This window comes from Rhynchophorus ferrugineus, unplaced genomic scaffold, assembly GCF_030347505.1.
Source record: "Rhynchophorus ferrugineus isolate W39M unplaced genomic scaffold, kcgeb_rfMv2 rfM3, whole genome shotgun sequence".
Lineage (NCBI taxonomy): Eukaryota > Metazoa > Arthropoda > Insecta > Coleoptera > Curculionidae > Rhynchophorus > Rhynchophorus ferrugineus.
Window position 1 is genome coordinate 13,324,496 of NW_027472582.1, and position 22,003 is coordinate 13,346,498.

At 34.2% G+C, this 22,003-nt stretch overlaps 2 protein-coding genes across 5 annotated transcripts in view; both read left to right on the plus strand.

Annotated features, from left to right (window-relative positions):
* The window catches only part of Cals (calsyntenin 1), a 521,064-nt gene that overhangs the window by 477,125 nt on the left and 21,936 nt on the right, over positions 1-22,003 (plus strand). For all 4 annotated transcript variants that reach the window (XM_076400947.1, XM_076400943.1, XM_076400944.1 and 1 more), the window contains one exon: positions 21,637-21,764. In XM_076400947.1, the coding sequence (XP_076257062.1) occupies positions 21,637-21,764 (128 nt within the window). The remainder of the gene's footprint in view (positions 1-21,636; positions 21,765-22,003) is intronic.
* LOC143192659 (uncharacterized) lies at positions 4,787-15,190 on the plus strand. The gene is made up of 6 exons (XM_076398135.1): positions 4,787-4,801; positions 6,881-7,105; positions 7,390-7,660; positions 7,718-7,885; positions 7,988-8,776; positions 15,051-15,190. Exons 1-6 carry the CDS (start codon positions 4,787-4,789, stop codon positions 15,188-15,190), a joined length of 1,608 nt encoding a protein of 535 aa, XP_076254250.1.

Below are 22,003 nucleotides of genomic sequence, written 5' to 3' on the forward strand. Positions count from 1 at the left end.
CTCCGACTTTGCACGGGCATAAAATATATATGCCTATGTCACTCAATGAAAACATGATTAAAATCGATCCAGTATTTTTGGTTCATTCATTACTGCCCTTGGCCTGCACGCATTAAATTTGGAGTAAAACAATTCCTCTTCCCCTATACTTACTATGAAGATTTCCTGCTATCTTTGGAATATCTAAATTCATACAATTTTTATTACATTACACATTTTTAAACGCAAATTTTAAATTTGTAATATCTCCGAAAATATTTGTTTAATTTACATGCTGTAAGGAACCATATTGATCTATATTAATTGCACACTGTATTTAAGGTACTTAATTCGATAAGGATTAATGCCGTATTGCTTAAAATAGCTTCGTAAATAAGCCATTTTCTCACGTAAAAAGTAAACAATAAAAATGGTTAATGTGGGTTATCCCTAAAAGATAAACATATACCATCGCGTACTTTTTTGTAGACCTTTTTATGGTGTACAATACTGTAGTACATTAATTTGATCTAACTCGTAGGGTTAGGCAGCGTTTTTGCTAATTGCTAAATAAGCCTAAAAAAATAGGTTAATTTACGAGATCACGTTAGAAACCTCTAAAATTAGCAATGTTGCCTTAGTATATTATGCATGTATTATACATATAAACCTTCCTCTTGAATCACTCTATCTATTGAAAAAAACCGCATCAAAATCCGTTGCGTAGTTTTAAAGATTTAAGCGCACATAGGGATATAGGGACAGAAAAGGCGACTTTGTTTTATACTATGTAGTGATATCCAGATTATTTGATGCCACTGTATAATCTCATAAACCATTTTTAACAGCACACTGATCAATATAGTTTCGCCATTCCATACTACTTTTACACAACCCTGTGTATACAAAAGATAAATAAATAACATTGAATAATTATAATTCATAAATGTAGAGTTAATATTTTTGGAATAAAAGAATTAAAAAACCCGTAATGAATGTTTGGAAATTTGAATTTAACTTCATCCCATAACTCCGGAGCCGGATTAGGATAAATATCCGGGCGAAAAAATACACAAAACACCCCGCAAAAAAGGTGCTCCCGTATTTTTCATCGTGTATAAGCAGTTCTGATAAATTAATCTAAAGTCGACCGTAGCCAGGGTTCGAAGGACCTTTTTATTTCCGCATACACTCGTTTTAGTTTGGCGATTACATTAAACCCGCATAAATAATTTCGCACGGGTCTGACCGCGACTGTTGGTTAATGTCTCGGCGGGTCTTTTAAATAAGATATAAAACAAGGGATACGTACACAAAGCGAGTGCCGTTCGACAATTTTTTTTCTCCCTCCCTCTCTCGTTGAATAGGTATAATTAATTGCGTATGAAAATTTATTCGAACAAAAAGCCTTTAAACCTGCGAAATCCTATTTAATATTTAATTATAATATATTCAATTTTAATATATCATTCAGGACGTGAACCCACTTACTGGCCCACCGCGGTAGTGCCAGGCCTACTGGACTTTTATGTTTCGGAGGGCATCTCATCAAATCATATATAGGGGTGTTAGCCACCGAAAACATATCGATATTTGTATATATCGATATTTAAAAAAAAATTCGATATATCGTTTTCGATATTTTCAAAAAAATTTCAAAAATTTAAAAAAAAAATAAAATGTTTTTGTAACAAGTATAAAAATATGATATTTATACAAAAAATATATTGATATTTTTGAGAAAAAATAAAATTAATCAAATATTAGCCTTAAAAAAATATATATACATTCTAAATATTTTAAAAGTAATGGTATTTTTGACGGACCCTTAAAATTAAGCAAGGTTTATTTAATTTATTTTGAAGAAATATCGAAAAATATCGGCTAAATAAATATCGATATAACTATATATCGATATTTTTTCTGCATCCCTAATAAAATGCAAATCGAGTGCTTGTACGAACTATCATCTGATTACAGTCTAATACTGTTAACACTAGGCGCGAAAATTAAAAAAAAAGAAGCCTAATCTTACTAACTGGGGTACGTTTACACTTATAATGCAGAAAAAAATCAGTTTAAATGTAAGATTCAAAGGTATAGACGATCTTGAGCAGCACACCCGAGATATAACTGAACAAATTCGGTCTGCAAAAGAAGCTATACCCATATCAAGAGAAAGATTAGAATAGAGCTAGAAGAGTATGGCATAGAACCAGAAATGCTGTAGTTAAAACAATATTTAATAGAATTATTAACAAGACAAATCAAAATATTAAAGAATATAAACAGAGTTGCTTCGAAAAATCTGTGAGTGAATTAAGTTCGGAAATAGACAGCAACTCGGAGATTTTAAAAACCAATTATTAAAGTACTACCTTTACAAATAATTGAAATAAATGGGTTCGACGCAACGATGAAACAGTTGAATTATTCTCAGAATATTTAGCTAACGTATTCCAACCGAATAATGTAGAATCCACAATAGTTATAAATCCTGTTTATCAGCCCGATGTTGCTGTAAATCTGATCTCTCCAATGGAACTTGCCACAGACTTTGACATGACCTCAATCCTAAAAAGGCTTCTAAGACCCATACCGAAAAGTGAAGCCTGTCAGTGAAAGAGTGAGGCATGAAGTTGGTTACAAATGTACCCGATACGATTTAATATGCAGTAACACCATCTGCTCTAAATGCTTTAAAATTAATTTATAGGCCCATTGTAAACTATTAGTTTACGGAGAGAAATATCAAAATCATCGATTTTAACGGTTATTTTAATAGATATCGTTGATCATAAAATCATACAATCCTGTTTATCAGCCCGATCTATCTGTAAATCTGATTTCTCCAATGGAACTTGCCACATGCTTTGACATGACCTCAATCCTAAAAAAGCTTCCGGAATTGATGGTATTTCACCAGGTTTATTGAAGAAGCCGCCATTAAACCGCCGACATATATATCTAATGCTTGTTTGAGACTGAAGCATGATCCAGAATGTCTCTTTTGGTTGTCCGGAACGCTCTTTGTCATCGGTGTCAATATACCAGTTTTCAATGTACCCGATACGATTTAATATGCAGTAACACCATGTGCTCTAAATGCTTTAAAATTAATTTATAGGCCTATTGTGAACTATTATTTTACGGAGAGGAATATCAAAACCATCTATTTTAACGGTTACTTTAATAGATATCGTTGATCAAAATACAATCCTGTTTATCAGCCCGATCTATCTGTAAATCTGATTTCTCCAATGGAACTTGCCATAGGTTTTGACATGACCCCAATCCTAAAAAGGCTTCCGGAATCGATGATATTTCACCAGGTTTATTGAAGAAGCCGCCACAAAAGGCAATAATCATGTTGACATATATATCTAATGCTTGTTTGAGACTGAAGCACGATCCAGAATGTCTCTTTTGGTTGTCCGGAACGCTCTTTGTCATCGGTGTCAAAAATACCAGTTTTCAATGTACCCGATACGATTTAATATGCAGTAACACCATGTGCTTTAAATGCTTTAAAATTAAATTATAGGCCTATTGTGAACTATTATTTTACGGAGAGGTATATCAAAACCATCGATTTTGACGGTTATTTTAATAGACATCTTTGATCAAAATACGTAAAAGCACTTAAATTAACACAATACATTTATTTTTGCTTTTAGTCCTTGGAACATCCTTGAAAATATATTTTGCGGCAAGGGGAAAAAAGCTCCAACATAATATTCGGCGCTAAACTAATAGGTTGACCCCGCCCGTGGGAGTGCAACTATAACAGCACCATTATAATTAATGAATGGACAAAAAGGGTTGTCGAAATTGCTGAGAGACGTTGAAATTATTCAAGGAGAAAATTATTTCTAATTGACTTGAGTTTCGCTTTCGGACGGAATTAGAATATTATGTGGCTAATCCACGACCCGTGTTTAGTTAATCATAATGTATCATCCATTTCTCCAATTGACGATGTTCGGGTTATTTATAGTTTGAGGTCACGTAGGTTTCGATATTAATACAGCAGATAGGTTCCTTTATTTGGACTGTGGCGATATCTATCAATATTGTTGGAGTATTGGGATATTCAATTAATCGTCTTTATTGTTAATTTTTTTTATTAATTACATCTTAAATTAGATATGCTCATGACAATCTTAATTTACAAATTAATTTATTACTACTGTTTTGTTGTAAAATAAAGCGAATATGGGATTAATACATTAGTATGTATTTCCCAATTCAAAATAAAATTAAGTGCGTAAATTCGAATACAAATTCATATGGTTCGGTTCGCTTCAATCGTTTGATTTCGAAGTCATCATGTAGCTCTTCTTTGATTGCGTAGCGGTAAGTTTTAATAATGAATCGTAGAACTTCGTTTTAGCAGCGTTGGGTTACTATTGACTTTATTATTGACTGATAAACCAATATCTTTGTTTTTAGATTAAGTTGAGAGTATCTTTCGACTAACCAGCAGAGTTGCTTGATTTTGAGTCCGATCTGCTCTGTTTTGAAGAATCGTCTATTCCTTAAGTGATCTAATTAAATTTTTGTTATTTCGCCGCAACGCAAAATTAGCATGGATAGATTTGGAGCTATTAAGCTGCATTTTCCAGCCTCTAGTGCATTTGTAGACCTTGTGGACTATTTGTACTGTTTCTACAGTCTTAGGCAGATATACATTTTTGCCATAGTAAATATGTAGTCGAAACTGAATTGTGCGCATATATCATGTAGTTAACGCATTCCAGTCGAATGATAGAAGATCTACAATGGATACAACTCCTTTTTCTCTCTAATGGATGTGGCCAAGGTAAATTCAACAACAAACACGGGAAAACAACATCAGTCCTAAAATGTCTCCTGAAATTGATGATATATCAGCTGGGTTATCATGTTGACATACATATTCAATGCCTGTTTGAATAATTGCTCAAATAATTATCATCAAAAAACCTAATAAATCTGCAGAACAAATTGGATCTTACTTGTTTATTTCATTGCTATATGTGGTATAAAAATTATTTGGGAAAATGTTGTTAAAACGTATTAAACCACTCATAAAAATACCAAATTTCAATTTTAGATTTCGAAATCACCACTCAACAATCGACCAAGTGCTCAGAGTAGCAGCGATTGTTGAAAAGGTATTTGAACAAAAGAAATACTAACCTGTAATATTTCTGGATGTCTCACACACTTTTGACCGGGTATGGCATTTGGAACAAATCTACAGTATGAAGGCGCATTCTCAACAGTTAAATCTGTTTAGGCAGGTTCTGTTCTACACTGCTGATATCCCAATACAAAATAAAAAGTAACTTGGATCATTTGCCGATTACACAATTGTCATGGCAAAACATATATATCTACCTAAGGCTGTAGAAAAGATACAAGTGACGCCAACAATATCTACAAATTGATTAGCCACTGAAAAATATAGCTAAATAGTACCAAATCTATTCATGTTAATTTTACGTTGCGAATATCAACACTTTCCGGATTCCTCCAGACAAAAAACAGAGCAGCTCAGACTCACAAATCAAAAAATTTAAGCAAACCAAACCACACGAACTTGTCGAAAGATACTCTCGACTTAACTTAAAATAAAGACGATTGGTTTATCAGTCAATCACGAAGCCCATTTGGACCTCCAGAGTGCAAATATGAGTTTGCACGAAGTCATCAAACCTGCTAATGATCCAACGCTTCCAAAACAAAGTTCTACGATTAATTACCAATGTTTATTGCTACGTAACCAACAAAGAGCAGCACTTTGACGTCGAAATCAAATCAATTTACGAAGTTATCCATGATTCTGCTATTGAACAGCATGGAGGAAATTAGAACATTGAAGCGAACCAAACCACAGAAACTCGTATACTGTACAAGTGTTATTCTTAACACTAGCTTAAATAGTTATATACATATTTTTTAAAAATTCTCTTAAATAAAAAAATCAAATTAAAAATTAGCTTACAAAGTTTTTCATTTGTTGAACAAATAGAATAATATTTTTATATATATATATATATATATATATATATATTCTTATATATAAAAATGAATCGCAAAATATGTTCCTAAGCGTATAACTCAACAACGCCTGGACCAATTTGGCCAAATCTTTTTTTAAAATGTTCGTTGAAGTTCAGGGATGGTTTTTACGGCGAGAAAAATTAGAATTATTGCTGGAAAAACCCTAAAAATAGCCCTTTTTCTTTGAATTTGTTTCGTGTATCAGTTGACAATTCATCTGTCATCTGTCAAAAGTCATCTGTAACAGACAACTTTTTTTTTTTAAATTTGATATGACTTGAACTCAAATCCTTTTAATCCGTACGAATTGTTTTATTTATTTAAAATTTTTTATTTGTTTAAAATTTAATTCAAATTTTAAATAAATAAAACAATTCGTACGGCTTAAAAGGATTTGAGTTCAAGTCATATCAAATTTAAAAAAAAAAGTTGTCTGTTACAGATGACTTTTGACAGATGACAGATGAATTGTCAAGTGATACACGAAACAAATTCGTATATCGTGTTTTGTGCAGAGTGTTTAGTTAGTTAGTGTTTGTTTAGTTCGTGATTAGTGAAAAAATAATTTATATTTGATATGCCTCCTATAAGACGAAGCAATTTAGGTAGAAGAACCAGAAATGCTATAAACCAAGCTAATTACCGATCTAATCGTACTGCACAAGAACGTGACGACGGAAATGAACGTGAAAGAATTCGGATATCACAAACGCGTGAAGCGCGAGCGCGACATTCAACTAATAATCGCGCAAGTTTGAATCCAGCTGCTTTCAGTTACGATGTGTCAATTGACTACAGTAACTACCAATGTGTTGTTATTGGTTCTATGAACTTGGTTTGCTCACACTGTAAGGCATTAAAATACAAAAACGAAGCCAATGGATTGTGTTGCGCAAATGGTAAAGTGAAATTGATACAATTGGATCCACCACCAGAACCATTGTACTCATTGGTTTCAGGAATAGGAACAGATTCTATACACTTTTTGACACATATTCAACAATATAACAATTGCTTTCAAATGACTTCATTTGGGGCAACAAATGCAGTTCGGGAAAATTTTATGCCAACTTTCAAGGTATGTATTATAGCAGTTACTCATAATTATTTTAGCGAACAAAATTTTCTGCCACCAAAGTTAAGATGTGTTACTAATCTTCAATTTCTTAATCATTACGAAATATATCACTTAGTCATCATATTATATGGTGATTCAGTTTCAGTGACACTTTTATTATATTTTATATTTGATAGATATTAGTTAAAACTAAATATATACTTTTTAAGATCAAATATTATTTAAGTTTGATCATTGACAATCCATTAATTTATACCACACCATAATATTTTTTTTATTTACAGATACAAGGGCAAATATATCACAGAGCAGGTTCACTGTTACCAGTGTCAGATAGCGACAACAAATTCCTGCAAATTTATTTTATGGGCAATTCACCACAAGAAATTGATCTGCGTTGTGCACATAACAATTTAGTAAAAAGGTCTATTGTAGAACAATTACAAACTTTATTTCATCAACACAATCAATTGATTATATTGTTTAAAACTGCCCTGGATCTGATGCCATCCGATAATCACAAAATTGTAATCAGAGCTGATAAAACACCTGCAGGTCAACATACAAGACGTTTTAATGCACCAACTATTGATGAAGTTGCTATCGTTGTAGTTGGAGAAAACTTGGAATCCCGTGATATTGTTTTACATCGTCGGAATTTTCAATTACAACCTATAAAGGAAACACACCGCTCATATGATGCACTGCAATATCCCATTATATTTTGGCAAGGTGAAGATGGCTACGATTTATCAATAAAAATGATAAATCCCATTACAGGTAACTAAAATATTAGTTTAGCTATGGCGATAATATCTCAGTCACTATATTATGTATTTTAATTTTATATTTGAATGTTATTAAAACAAAATCTGTTTACAGGTTCTGAAACCAACAAAAAAGTCAGTTCAATGAACTATTATTCATACCGCCTAATGATTCGGGAAAATGCAGATAATCACATATTGAAATGTCGGCGATTATATCACAAATATGTTGATGACATGTATGTTAAAATTGAAACGGAGAGATTAACATTCATCAGGTTGAATCAAACCAAACTCCGATCTGAAGAGTATATTCACCTTCGAGATGCGATTAATACTGATGGAAATGCACAGAATGTCGGTCGGATGACTATTCTTCCAGCAACATACATCGGAAGCCCTCGGCATATGCACGAATATGCTCAAGATGCCATGTCGTATGTTCGTCATTATGGTACAGCAGATTTGTTCATCACATTTACATGCAATCCGCAATGGATAGAAATTAAGCAGGAGTTATTACCTGGGAAATCATCCATTGATCGTCATGATATTACAGCCAGAGTCTTTAGACAAAAGTTGAAATCTTTAATGAATTTCATCGTAAAACATAATGTGTTTGGTGAGACACGCTGCTGGATGTATTCTGTGGAGTGGCAGAAACGAGGATTGCCACATGCACACATTTTGATTTGGTTGGTTGAAAAGATAAGGCCAAATGAAGTTGATGCAGTGATATCAGCTGAAATCCCTAATGTACAAGTAGATCCTGGATTGCATGAGGTAGTTATCAAAAACATGATACATGGTCCCTGTGGAACTCTTAATCAAAATTCACCGTATATGATGGATGGTAAATGTTCAAAACGATATCCACGGACATTAATATCGGAAACAATTACTGGTAATGACGGTTATCCATTGTATCGTCGCAGATCGACAGCAGACAATGGAAAATCAACAATTGTCAAATTAAATTAACAAGATATTGAAATAGATAATCGTTGGATTGTTCCATATTCACCCATTTTATCAAAGACATTCAAAGCACACATCAACGTTGAATCTTGCCATTCAGTGAAATCGATTAAATACATTTGCAAATATGTAACCAAAGGGAGTGATATGGCTGTGATTGGAATTGGTGCAGGGAATTCTAATGATGAAGTTACCCAATACCAAATGGGCCGCTATGTCAGTAGTAATGAAGCAGTTTGGCGAATATTTTCTTTTCCTATTCATGAGAGACACCCTTCTGTTGTTCACTTAGCTGTGCATTTAGAAAATGGACAAAGAGTGTATTTTACAGCACAGAACGCAGTACAAAGAGCTGCTCAGCCACCATCTACTACATTAACCAGTTTTTTTGAGACATGCCAAAACGATGATTTCGCACAAACATTGCTATATTCTGAAATGCCAAAATATTATACCTGGAATCAATCCTCAAGGAGATTTATACGACGGAAACAAGGAAAACCAGTTCCAGGATATACAGATGTATATTCCACCGATGCGATTGGCCGGATTTATTCAGTACATCCAAGCAATGATGAATGTTTTTATTTACGACTGCTATTAGTCAATGTACGTGGCCCAACATCATTCCAACAGTTACGAACTGTTGATGGTGAATTGTGTGGATCCTACAGAGAAGCCTGTCAACGTTTGCAATTGCTTGAAAATGACGCTCATTGGGATCAAACTCTCAATGATGCTGTAATATCATCACACACTCATCAAATACGAACATTGTTTTCTATAATCATATCTACATGCTTCCCATCAAACCCAATTGATTTGTGGATGAAGTACAAAGATTATATGTGTGATGATATTTTGTATCAAATACGGAATAGAATGGGAAATCCAAATATACAAATCAGTGAAGAAATTTACAATGAAGCATTGATTTCAATTGAGGACATGTGCTTGATAATGTCAAACAAACTATTAATTCAATTAGGCCTGACCGCGCCCAATCGTCCAATGCATGACGCTTTTAACCAAGAGTTGCATCGAGAAAGACTGTATGATCTCAACGCTTTGAAAGAATAAATTCAAACAAATCTTCCACTGTTAAATGAACAACAGAAGTATGTATTTGAAACTCTTATGAAAGTAACAAATGATGAAACTGGAGGGATTTATTTCTTAGATGCACCTGGTGGTACAGGAAAAACTTTTTTTATTTCATTAATATTAGCAACAATTCGCTCACAAAATAAAATTGCACTTGCACTCGCTTCGTCGGGAATCGCAGCAACTTTGCTTGAAGGTGGTCGAACAGCCCATTCAGCACTAAAATTGCCATTAAATATGCAAAGCAATAAAACTCCAACCTGCAACGTTTCGAAGAACTCTGCAATGGCAAAGGTTTTGCAGCAATGTAAATTGATTGTTTGGGATGAATGCACGATGGCACATAAAAAATCTTTGGAGGCTTTAGACAGAACCTTAAAAGATCTACGTAGCAATAATAACCGATTTGGTGGTGCAATGATTTTATTAGCAGGAGATTTTCGTCAAACATTGCCAGTGATTCCACGATCAACGCCAGCTGATGAACTCAATGCATGTCTAAAGTCCTCCAATTTGTGGAAACATGTTAAAGTACTTCATTTAAGCAAGAATATGCGTGTCGAGTTGCAAAATGACCAATCTGGAAACATATTCTCTAAACAACTCATTGACATTGGTAATGGCAAATTTCCTATAGACATGTTGACGGCTTGCTTTTGCTATGACTATAAACAAGTCCCAGGGGCAATCATTAAGTGTTTGTGGTATTAATCTAGAAAACCCATGTTTCTCACATGGTCAATTGTATGTTGCCTGTTCCCGTGTTGGAAAACCATCAGATTTGTTTATCTATGCGCCAGGTAATCAAACAAAAAACATCGTATACCACAAAGCAATATAATGATAATAATAATAATAATTATGATTCACATGATTAACAATAAAGCGATTACTTACTTTTCAATCCTTATATATGTTTTATTTAATTATTTTTTATTCACAACGCCCTATCACCAGGGTGATGGTTCTGTTCAGGAGAATTTTTTAAAATACGTAGGCACAAAAACTGCCACATTACAAATCTTTTTGACAGGACGAAGTCTGTCGGGTCAGCTAGTATATATATATATATATATATATATATATATATATATATATATATATATATATATATATACCAGATTATTAGCTGTAATTTTCTCTAATACTAAATATAATTTAAATGATTAGCTCTTCTAGGTATTAGTTAACAATTACTGATAATCAATTAGTCACATTGCGGCCGCATAAAGTATATATAATTTAGGTTGTTGGTACTGTAACACTGCCTCATTCTACCGATAAACGTTATAAATAATAATTAATCCGACCAGAAACTGCATCGAATTACCGGCATTGTTGTATAGAGCCAGCCACTGTTCCCACACACACATATACATATACACACGCATACCATTAAATAAACCCCAGCCGTGTTTTACCTTTATTGTGTCGGGGGGGTTTCATAAATTATTACACCACTTCACATCGGTTCGGAATGGAAAGTCCAACCGTAATTACATTTCGAACTTGTTATTGGATTGAATTGATATTCGACGCGTCCAAGTCGTATTAATTGCAGTTGTCGGCACTGGTCCACGGTGGGATCAGAGGCGACATCAAAATAATTCGTTTGGATTTAATGTAACGCTTTCGAAGCCGAATTCGACATCATTCTTTCGTCCCGACGTATCGATGAAAAAATATTTTCGATTATTTTGATGAATCTACTTATTGTAACAAAATCTCTAGAATAACTCTAGAGTAAATTGTTAGCGAAATTCAGAAAATGCTAAATATCAAATGGCAACAGGCTGTGATCTAACTAGTGGCCAAATACTTGAACATCTGGCAGACAAACCGTAGACCGTACTAAAACTTGCCACACTGCGATTGCGATATTGCTATGCAGTGCAGATTGCGGAAATTATTATTATCCTTAAACCAAGTACATCGCCTAACGATAGAAAACAATATTTAATAGAATTAGTAATCAGACAAATCAACAGATCTGAAATTTAAACTATCAATTATTAGAGTACCGCCTATTACAAATGATCGAAATGAATGGGTTCGACGCAACGACGAAAAAGCTAAATTATTCGCATAACGTTTAGCTAACGTATTCCAACCGAATGATGGGTATAACATGTCAATTGAAAAGTCCCCGGCCTACCATAGTAAAACACATTTTTTTGCCAATTTTTTTTTATTCAACATAATTCCCTTCAAGGGTGATTCAAGGGGGAAGCGACCCTCCAACTTTTGGACACCGTTTTTGTAGTACGATTTGTCCTTTGCTCAAAATAGGTCTCAGTTTCGTCGATCACCTCTTCATTCGACGAAAATTTCTTCCCAGCGAGCATTCTTTGAGATCTGAGAACAGGAAATAGTTACTGGGGGCCAGATCTGGAGAATACGGTGGACGAGGAAGCAATTCGAAGCCTAATCCATAGATTTTTGCCATCGTTTTCACTGACTTGTGACACGGTGCATTGTCTTGGTGAAGCAGCACTTTCTTTTTCTTCAAATGCGACCGTTTTTCGGCGATTTGTCACATATCGACGCAAAAACTCGGGTTTATTACTGCTCGCGCAGCACCCACTTTGCACAGAGCTTTCTCATACCCAAATATTCGTGAATGATATGATGATGTACACGTTCAGTTGATATCTTTAGAGTGTCTGCTATTTCATGCAATTTCAATTTACGGTCATTCAGAATGATTTTGTGGATTTTTAAAATGTTTTCTTCGGTAACAATCTCTTTGGGGCGCTCACTGTATTCACCGTCTTCGGTGCTTATTTCACCACGTCTAAACTTAGTATACCAACCCTTGATGGTTGATTTTCCTGGGGCAGTGTCCTGAAACTCAGCATCAAGCCAAGTTTTTGCTTCAACTATATTTTTTCCTTCAAACGTTTCCCTTTTTATTCATTTTTTTTTCACAATAACAAAAGTTACTTCCTTCAAAATGCTATAATTCACAAATTAATGATCCGACGGCTGTTAAATTTATACACGCATCTTTTGAGGGATAGGGCTAACTAAAAACCATATGGATTTAATTCTAGTAGCGCCATCAATGTTTTAGACCGGGGACTTTTCACTTGACCTGTTATATTCCAAAACCTGTTCATTAGCCCGATGCAGCTGTAAATCTGATTTCTCCAATAGAAGTTGTCACGGAAATTTATAACAATATATGTCCTAAAAAGGCTCCAAATTGATGATATATCAGCTAGGTTATTGAAAGAGCTACCACGAAAAGCAATCATCATGTTGACATATATATTCAATGTATGTTTAAGACTGAAGCATGTTCCGGAATACTTTAAGGTTGCTCTGATAATTATGTTTAAAAAACATAACAAACCGGCAGAACAAGTCTGTGACGGACCTATTTCGCTGCTACCTTCAATATCAAAATTATTTGAGAAACTGCCGTTAAAACTTTTTTAGAATACCAGATTTCGAGTTCGGGGTTCAAAATCACCACTCAACAATCGACCATGTGTACAAAGTAACAGCGGTTGTTGAAAAGGCATCCGAAGAAAAGAAATACTGCCCTGAAATATTCCTGAGCGTCTCACAAACTTTTGACCGGGTATGGCATTTGAGGCTAATCTACTAATATCTCGCGTGAAATGTCATTCTGAACACTTAAACACACAACTCCGTTTCGGCTGGAGTTGAGGGGAAATGACAAAAACCTAATTATATGACTTGACAGATGCCCGATTTCTCAGGCAAAATCAGCTAAATTCCTCGACATCCTTTTCGATAGTAGGTTAAATTGGAAACATCATGTTAGACAAAAAGCAGAGCATGTGGGAGACAATAGTGACGAAGCCTCACGAAAATTACAACAGGCAAGTGACAATATAAATAATTGGACACAAGCTTGGAAAATAAGAATTAATGAAAGTAAATCTGTACATGTGCAGTTCACCTATAAACAGACCGTACAAGCACCCATAACATTAAATAATACTATCATTCCATATAGCAACAACGTTAAATATCTCGGAGTGAATCTCGATGCAAAACATCGCTGGAAGGAACATATAACGAAGAAAAGAAAGGAACTGGAATTGAAATATAGGAAAATGTACTGGCTAATTGGAAGAAAATCACAATTGTCAGTACATAATAAATTGCTATTATATAAGTAAATATTGAAACCTATTTGCACATACGGAGTTCAATTATGGGGATGTTCTGCAAAGAGTAACAAAATACAAATTTTTCAGAACAAAGTCCTGAAAGGTATTGTGGGTGCACACAAATACTATAGGACTGATTACCTACATCGAGACCTTCAGATATCCACAGTCAGTCAACAAATCAAGAGAATTACAAGGGGGCATGAGGAAAGACTCCATTCTTATACAAATATTGAAATATTGCAACTTTTGAACCACCAGAACAGGACACAGACTTAAAAGAATCAAACCATCTGATCTTGTGTAGTGTTGTCTAGGGAGGTGCATTTATTAAAAAATTCAGCAGTAACATGTATAAACATTATTTCACCAGAGACTGAGATAGGGCCGATGGGTCCTCCTAGTTATATACCTAGATTTAAGTTAGCATAAAGATAAATTGTAGGTTAGACGGAAACGACTAGTAACAATGTATTAATTAAATAATAAAAAAAAACAGAGCATATCTGACTCAAAGTCAAGCAACTGTATTGGTCGTAATTCGGAAAATACTCTCAGTTTGACCTTGAAAGTTATTTTTTACAGTATAGTCTTTTCTCATCGCTGAAAAGATATCTCGTCTGACATATTATTACCGTGTGATTTTTAGATTATCAACATTAACAGCTTTCAGATGGCTTTATTATTTATTTATTTTATATAATGTCATTCCATTATTAGTTTACAAATTACAGTGATTTTAGTGAAACTATTTTTGTTATTTTCAAAATAATAGATGAAATGATAACGTAAAATTGTGTGTTATAGTTGACATCTTAAAAATATCAGTAGATAGAGTATTTGCAATTTTACTTAAGTATACTTTCGACATGGCTTTGATATCATGAGGTTTCCATAAAAGACAATTATAACAGTTAGTGCAAACTAACAGATTGTCAAACTCATTTGCAGCAATAAAAACAACTGGAAAACGTGCATTGACAACAGGAATCTACGGCAGAATTAAATACTTGTCACGTGATTATCTGACGTGCCGCATTCTCATTGTTACGCCTCTGATCAAAGGGAGGGCGAGAAAAAAAAACAAATGACATTCCTCTTTAACATATCGGTGGCAGTGAGGCAGATTTAATGAAATGTATGGAGCGCCTAATGGATGGACCGTATATTGATGCCTGGATTTAACAACGAGACAAATTATCAAACGATGTAGCTTGTAAATGGGCGCGGATCGACCCAGGCGTGAAATGTATATCCCATTAGAATTTTTGCGCATATTAGATCGAAATATTTCCAGCTATTCGAGGTATTTAGGGGTGGAATGAAATTTATTTACAGCAAATTTGGCTTACGCCACGTAGTTTACGTTAACGCGATTTCGTCAGTGACATAGATAGACGTCTGTAAATTTTGATGGGATGAGAATATATGAAGGTGTATAACATAATTTTCGCAGAATTTTTTTCTTCGCGCTCAACATTAACAGGTCAATTGAAAAGTCCCCGGCCTACCATACTAAAACACATTTTTTGGCAAAATGAGTATTTTTTCAACATAATTCCCTTCAAGGTTGCTACACTAATTATAGCAACCCTCCAACTTTTCAATCCCATTTTTGGAGTACGATTTGTCCTTTGCTTCAAAATAGGCCTCAGTTTCGTCGATCACCTCTTCATTTGACGAGAATTTCTTCCCAGCGAGTATTCTTTTGAGATCTGATAACAGGAAATAGTCGCTGGAGCCAAATCTGGAGAATACGATAGATGAGGAAGCAATTCGAAGCCCAATTCATGGATTTTTGCCATTGTTTTCATTGACTTGTGACACGGTGCATTGTCTTGATGAAGCAGTACTTTCTTTTTCTTCAAATGCGGTCGTTTTTCGCCAATTTCATCCTTCAAACGGCCCAATAACGCTATTTAATAGTCGCTGTTGATGGTCCTTCCATTCTCAAGGTAAGGTCAATAACATTGCCAGCCGACTGTTGCGTTTACCCACGCTTTGGAGCGGGTTCATCGTGTACAGTCCACTCGGATGACTGTCAATTGGACTTCGGAGTGAAATGATAGAGCCATGTTTCATCCTTTGTCACATATCGACACAAAAACTCGGATTTATTACACTTGATCATCTTCAAACATTGCTGCGAATCATCAACTCGTCGTTGTTTTTGGTCAAAAGTGAGCTCGTGCGGCACCCACTTTGTACAGAGCTTTCTCATACCCAAATATTCGTGAATGATATGATGCACACGTTCAGTTGATATCTTTAGTGTGTCTGCTATTTTATTCAATTTCAATTTATGGCCATTCAAAATGATTTTGTGGATTTTTTTATGTTTTCTTAACTATGTCTTCTGTAACAACCTCTTTTGTGCGTTCACTGCGTTCACCGTCTTCGGTGCTCAATTCACCACGTTTAAATTTAGCATACCAATCATGGATGGTTGATTTTCCTGCGGCAGTATCCGGAAACTCGGCATCAAACCAAGTTTTGCTTCAACTGTATTTTTTTACTTTAAAAAACAATATAAAATATTGTTTTCAACACACGAAATTCCTTTTTTTCCATTTTTTTCACAATAACAAAAGTTGCTTCACTCAAAATACTATAATTCACAAACTAATGATCCGACAGCTGTCAAATTTATACACACATCTTTTGAGTGTTAGGACTCACTAAAGAAGATATGGATTTAATTCTAGTAGCGCCATCTATGTATCAGGCCGTTGACTATAGTTGGTATTATATAGCTGGTCATATATCTTATAATTATCTTATATATCTATAGTTGGTCTTAATTGGATAATATTTTTAATCTTAAAATCGTAACAAACACTTTAGTGTTATCATTTAGAAGATTCTTAAACGAATTTACAAATTGCGGCAGACAATAGATTAAACATCTTAATTACGTGAGTTCACTGTTATTTTGAATAGACTATAATATGTATCCTTAAATATTCCCAAAAAAAATTAAATGACCAATCAATGAATCAATCAGAGCGTCCACCATCGGCAATAAAATAAAACATTCATCGAAGCGGATTTTTCGATAATCAGTGCCAGTACCACGGGGCATACGTTCCGCATCCAATCGCGATCCATCATAATTATCCCGGTAAAAATTACCCAATTGAAACCCGGTTCCCTTTCGTCCGACCGGCTAAAAGCCACCGCCGCCCGAGAAAAAGATCGCCGCACAATAGCAATCAATTCCAAATAAGCCATATTTCTTGCGGGATTAAAAGTTCATTATTGCCGCTGGCAAAAGGCCAAATAACGGTCTCTCCCTCTCGGAACACATTTTGTTTCGTCGAAAGGGTGCTAAAGGTCGTTTCGGCGAAGGCGGCGGGGTGGTAGAAGGGTGGGGGGGTGGCAGTAGGAAGCAGCGAGCGAAGACCAATCTTACTTTTTATGCAAATCCTTCGTTCCGAACGCATGGATACGCTTCGGGTTTTCGTTTCTCGTATGGCGGCCGAAGTCGAGAATTGCTTTTTATTTCGGGTTAGTGGTGGAATTCTAATGGGTGTTCTCTTATGCTTACGAAGTGTTTTTCAAACACCATTCCATCTCTTGACGCCCGACTGAAGTTATTTTTATGACATTCTTCGGTGAAGAGGAATATATCAAATAATTATTCGGCTACTTTGTTTTATAAAGCCCAATCATTTTACTACTCACTCACTGAAATTGATAACCTCAATCCAAAAGAGGCACCTGGTATAGATGACATTTCACCTGGATTATTGAAAAAACTGACACGAAAAGCAAATCATGTTGACATATATATAGACTGAAGCATGTTCCGAAATGCTGTAAGGTGGCACAAATAATTATGCTTAAAAAACCTGACAAACCTGCAGAATAAGTGGAATCTTACAGGCCTATTTCGCTGCTACCTGCAATATCAAAACTATTTGAAAATTTAGTATTAAAATGTGTTAAAAATGTCCAAACCAAACCAAACCAAACCAGATTTCCAGTTTGGATTTCGAAATCACCACTCAACAATCGATCAAGTGCACAGAGTAACTGCAGCTATCGAAAAAGCGTGAGCGGAAAAGAAATACTGCCCTGCAATATTCCTGGATGTCTCACAAGCTTTTGATCGGGTTCCGCATTTTGGGATTAATCTGTAAGATGAGCAAATGGTTACCGCATAACTATTGTCAATTGCTGGAGTCATATCTTTAAAAAAAAAAATTTAGAGTCTCTCTCTATTTCGGCTGGAGTTCCACAAGGTAGCATCTTGGGACCTCTCCTGTATCTGCTCTACACTTCTGACATCCCAACAACAAAAGAAACACTACATGGAATCTTTGCTGACGACACAATTATTATGGCAGGGGGGCAGTAGAAAAAGTAAACAAGTGGCAGTCAACAAAATCTACAAATGGACGAAATATTGGAAAATTCAACTTAATAGCTCCAAATCTGTTCGTGTTACTTTTGCATTGCGGCGAAATAATAAAAATTTAATTATATCACTCAATCGATGCCCGATTTCTCAAGCAGAATCAGTTAAATACCTCGGTTAAATAAAACACATTAGAATTCAGTTGATCAACTCAACTTGATCTAAAATCAATAAGGTTGATTTATAAGACAATCCAATTTGGACCTATGGGGTGCAAATATGGGGTTGCGCTAAAAATTCAAATCAACTAGCCATCCAACGCTGTCAAAACAAGGTTCTTCGATTGATTACCAATGCCTATCGCTACGTTACCAACGAAGAACTGCACGATGACCTGGAAATCAAATGGATTTGCGAAGTTATCCAAGATTTCGCCTTGAAACACGAAAGAAGATTACTAAATCATACGTGGAAAGCAATACAACTGCTGGACAGCGCGCAGTATGTCGGGAAGATTGAAGCGAACCATACCATACGAACTTATATAAAGTGTATACCTTTAGTGTAAACTATAGCTATAAGTTATTATAATTCTATAATTGAGGAATACATATTGATGTATTTCCTCGCACTCGTCTTGCTTGTGAATTAATTCAAGTACAAACGAAATGTAGTAATAAATTAATGTATAATTAAGATTGTATTAAACGTATCTAATAAAGATGTTATCAAAAAAAAATTACTAAACTAATATAAACACCAGCTTTAACTAATTAATCAATTAAAATGAATTCAATAATTAATATGTGTACGGTCTATCATTTTTACACTTCAAAAAAGCACTTGTTGAGAAAAATTTGCACAGCATATCTTAAATCTATGGAATAATTTTAAAGGATTTCTTTTTACTTCAATTTAAGGAAAAAGGCGAATGTCGTCGAATGTGTGTGAAGCTTATGTGGCTCACTGGTTTCGATGTTTTGAAAGTGGTGATTTTGACACCGAAGACAAAGAGCGTTCTAAACAACCAAATAAATTTGAAATCAAGGATTCCGTGTAAAAAGCAGGACAAATATGCAAAATTGTTGAGAGTAGCACAAGAAACCAGTTCCAATTGCTTGACGAACATGGGAATCATCCAAAAGCTTGGATATTTTGTGCCGTATGAACTGAAACCAAGAGGCATTGAAAGGCGTTTGGTCATGTGTAAAATGCTACTTAAACGACAATATCTGAACGGTTTTTGCTGGTGATGAAAATTGGATCCATTACAATAATCCAAAGCGAAAAATCATAGATGCCAATATCAATGTCAACATATTTTTAAGACTATTGTAATGCTTGAACTGTTGACTTTACTTGAACAAGGTCAACGATACTATTTCTGATACTCTGAACCCCATTGTGCATATTGTTTTGATACAAACATTCTTTCGGTATTCGAACTGTCTTTACTTCCGACTGTCGTGTAGTTTTTTCGTGTTGATATTAATCGACACAAAACTAAGTATTCAAAACAGTTTTTTGAGTTTAGTGTTTAATTGGTCCGATGAATCTAAATCAGATGTATACGACGTATACGATTTCAATTATAGCAAATAACAATAATATCTTTAAAAATGCATTTGTGCAAAAATGACAATATTTATATGACATATAGCTGTTATGTATTATTATTTTTTGTATTATACACATTATACTGAACTAAAAAAAGAAATGCTATTAAACATTAAACAAACTGTATTCATTTTAACATGGAAAATATTGCCGATTTTAATTGTGAAATATTTTTTTATTATTTAATTAATATATTGTTACTAGTCGTTTCCGTTTAACCTACAATTTGTCTTTATGATAACTTAAATCTAGGTATATAACTAGGAGGACCCATCGGCCCTATCTCAGTCTCTGGTGAAATAATGTTTATACATGTCACTGCCGAATTTTTTAATATATGCACCTCACTACACAACACTACACAAGATCAGATGGTTTGATTCTTTTGAGTCTGTGTCCTGTTCTGGTGGTATCCGGGTTTTTGGGGCCACAGGCCTAATGTTTTTCATTTCTAGTTTTTCAATCCTTTTGGAAAAATATTCGATCATTTTTTCTTGTTTCCTATTAGTTTAAGTAGCAATTCGTTGGTGGTTGCTTCATCTTCCTTTGTGTCTCTTTGGTTATTTTGACTGATACTTTGGACATAAGTAAGTTCACCATTAACGTTGTTATATTGTTTCGGTTGTTTCTTTTCACTCATTGTTTCTTGAGGTTTAACTTGAGCTACTTTATTTCTCCTCTCTGGTAGTGTTTTAGCAACTACACATCCTCTATACTTTGCCGGATGTGAATTGTGAAATATAAAAGAGTATCCTTGGACAAACTATTGGATGACGATCCAAGTCGCACTACACGAACTTCCAACGAAATTATATGTCTATGCAGAAACAATATATTTTAAAATTTACGAGTAATTACCGAGATTCAGAGGAAAACGCCAGATGATCTGCCATAACGAAGAAACCGAAATGTAAAATAAAAAAAACTTAAAAGTGTTATTCAAATTATTTATATCACATTATCCGAATTATACTATTATCACTAACAATCATGTTGCAATCATTGAAAATATTTTATTGTATACGTTTTCTCGGTTCGTTAAGATTCATCTTAATAAACATATCTCCAGAGAATAAATACCGAATAAGCTATATTTTCTTGAAGGATTAAAAGTTCATTATGGCCTCTAACAGAGGACCAATTAACCAAAAAAGGAGGAACAATGGATTTTTTAATTTTTTCTCACAAATTATATCGACATCTTTACTCTAAAAGCAATTAGTAGGCAATTTGTGTGTTGTGACACTTTTATACTATATACATACAATTATATAACGTATATTTACCAAAAATTAAAATAAAAAAGATTGTTATCAATTATTGAAATAATAAATATTTAAATGTGTTTAATTAATTAATTGTTATAACTAAAATGACTCATAGTACTGATTTTTGTAACTCTAATTCAAATTTAAATTAAAACATATATATTACAATACTAATTTAATTTATAAATTTCAAATTAATACGTCATGCAATGCTATAGTGTTTTTTAGTTTTGCGTTAGATGTTTGAATCTGTAGATGCAAGGACTGATGTAATTTTCTTTTTTCCATACAGAAATGAACAGACACCACTATGCTCTATTCGTAAGGAATTGCCGTTTGATCTTGTTGCTGAGACGAGATTTCTCAGAGGGCGACTTGAACATCTTCAGACCCGCAGAATGGAGATGGAAGATTTCTCAAGTAAGTAATAATTACTTTTGTATAATTTGTGTTTTGTTAGATATTCTTTGTGGCATATCTGAATACCATAAATATTAATTTCGTATGTCGAAGCAAATGGAAATGAATACTAAATTTTCTAGCGTACAACATTTGAAAATATCTTGGTTAAAGTTTTTACCGGTTTTGCGATATATTATATCTTATCTGTTGATCTTATATCAAACTTCGTCATATATATTTAATAAATTTGTTGGTCT

Excerpts from the sequence above, each read along its gene's own strand:
- LOC143192659 (XM_076398135.1), top strand. Across the intron at positions 7,661-7,717 it reads AGCTGATAAAACACCTGCAG|TTGGAGAAAACTTGGAATCC; the intron begins GTCAACATACAA and ends CTATCGTTGTAG. Across the intron at positions 7,886-7,987 it reads AATGATAAATCCCATTACAG|GTTCTGAAACCAACAAAAAA; the intron begins GTAACTAAAATA and ends ATCTGTTTACAG.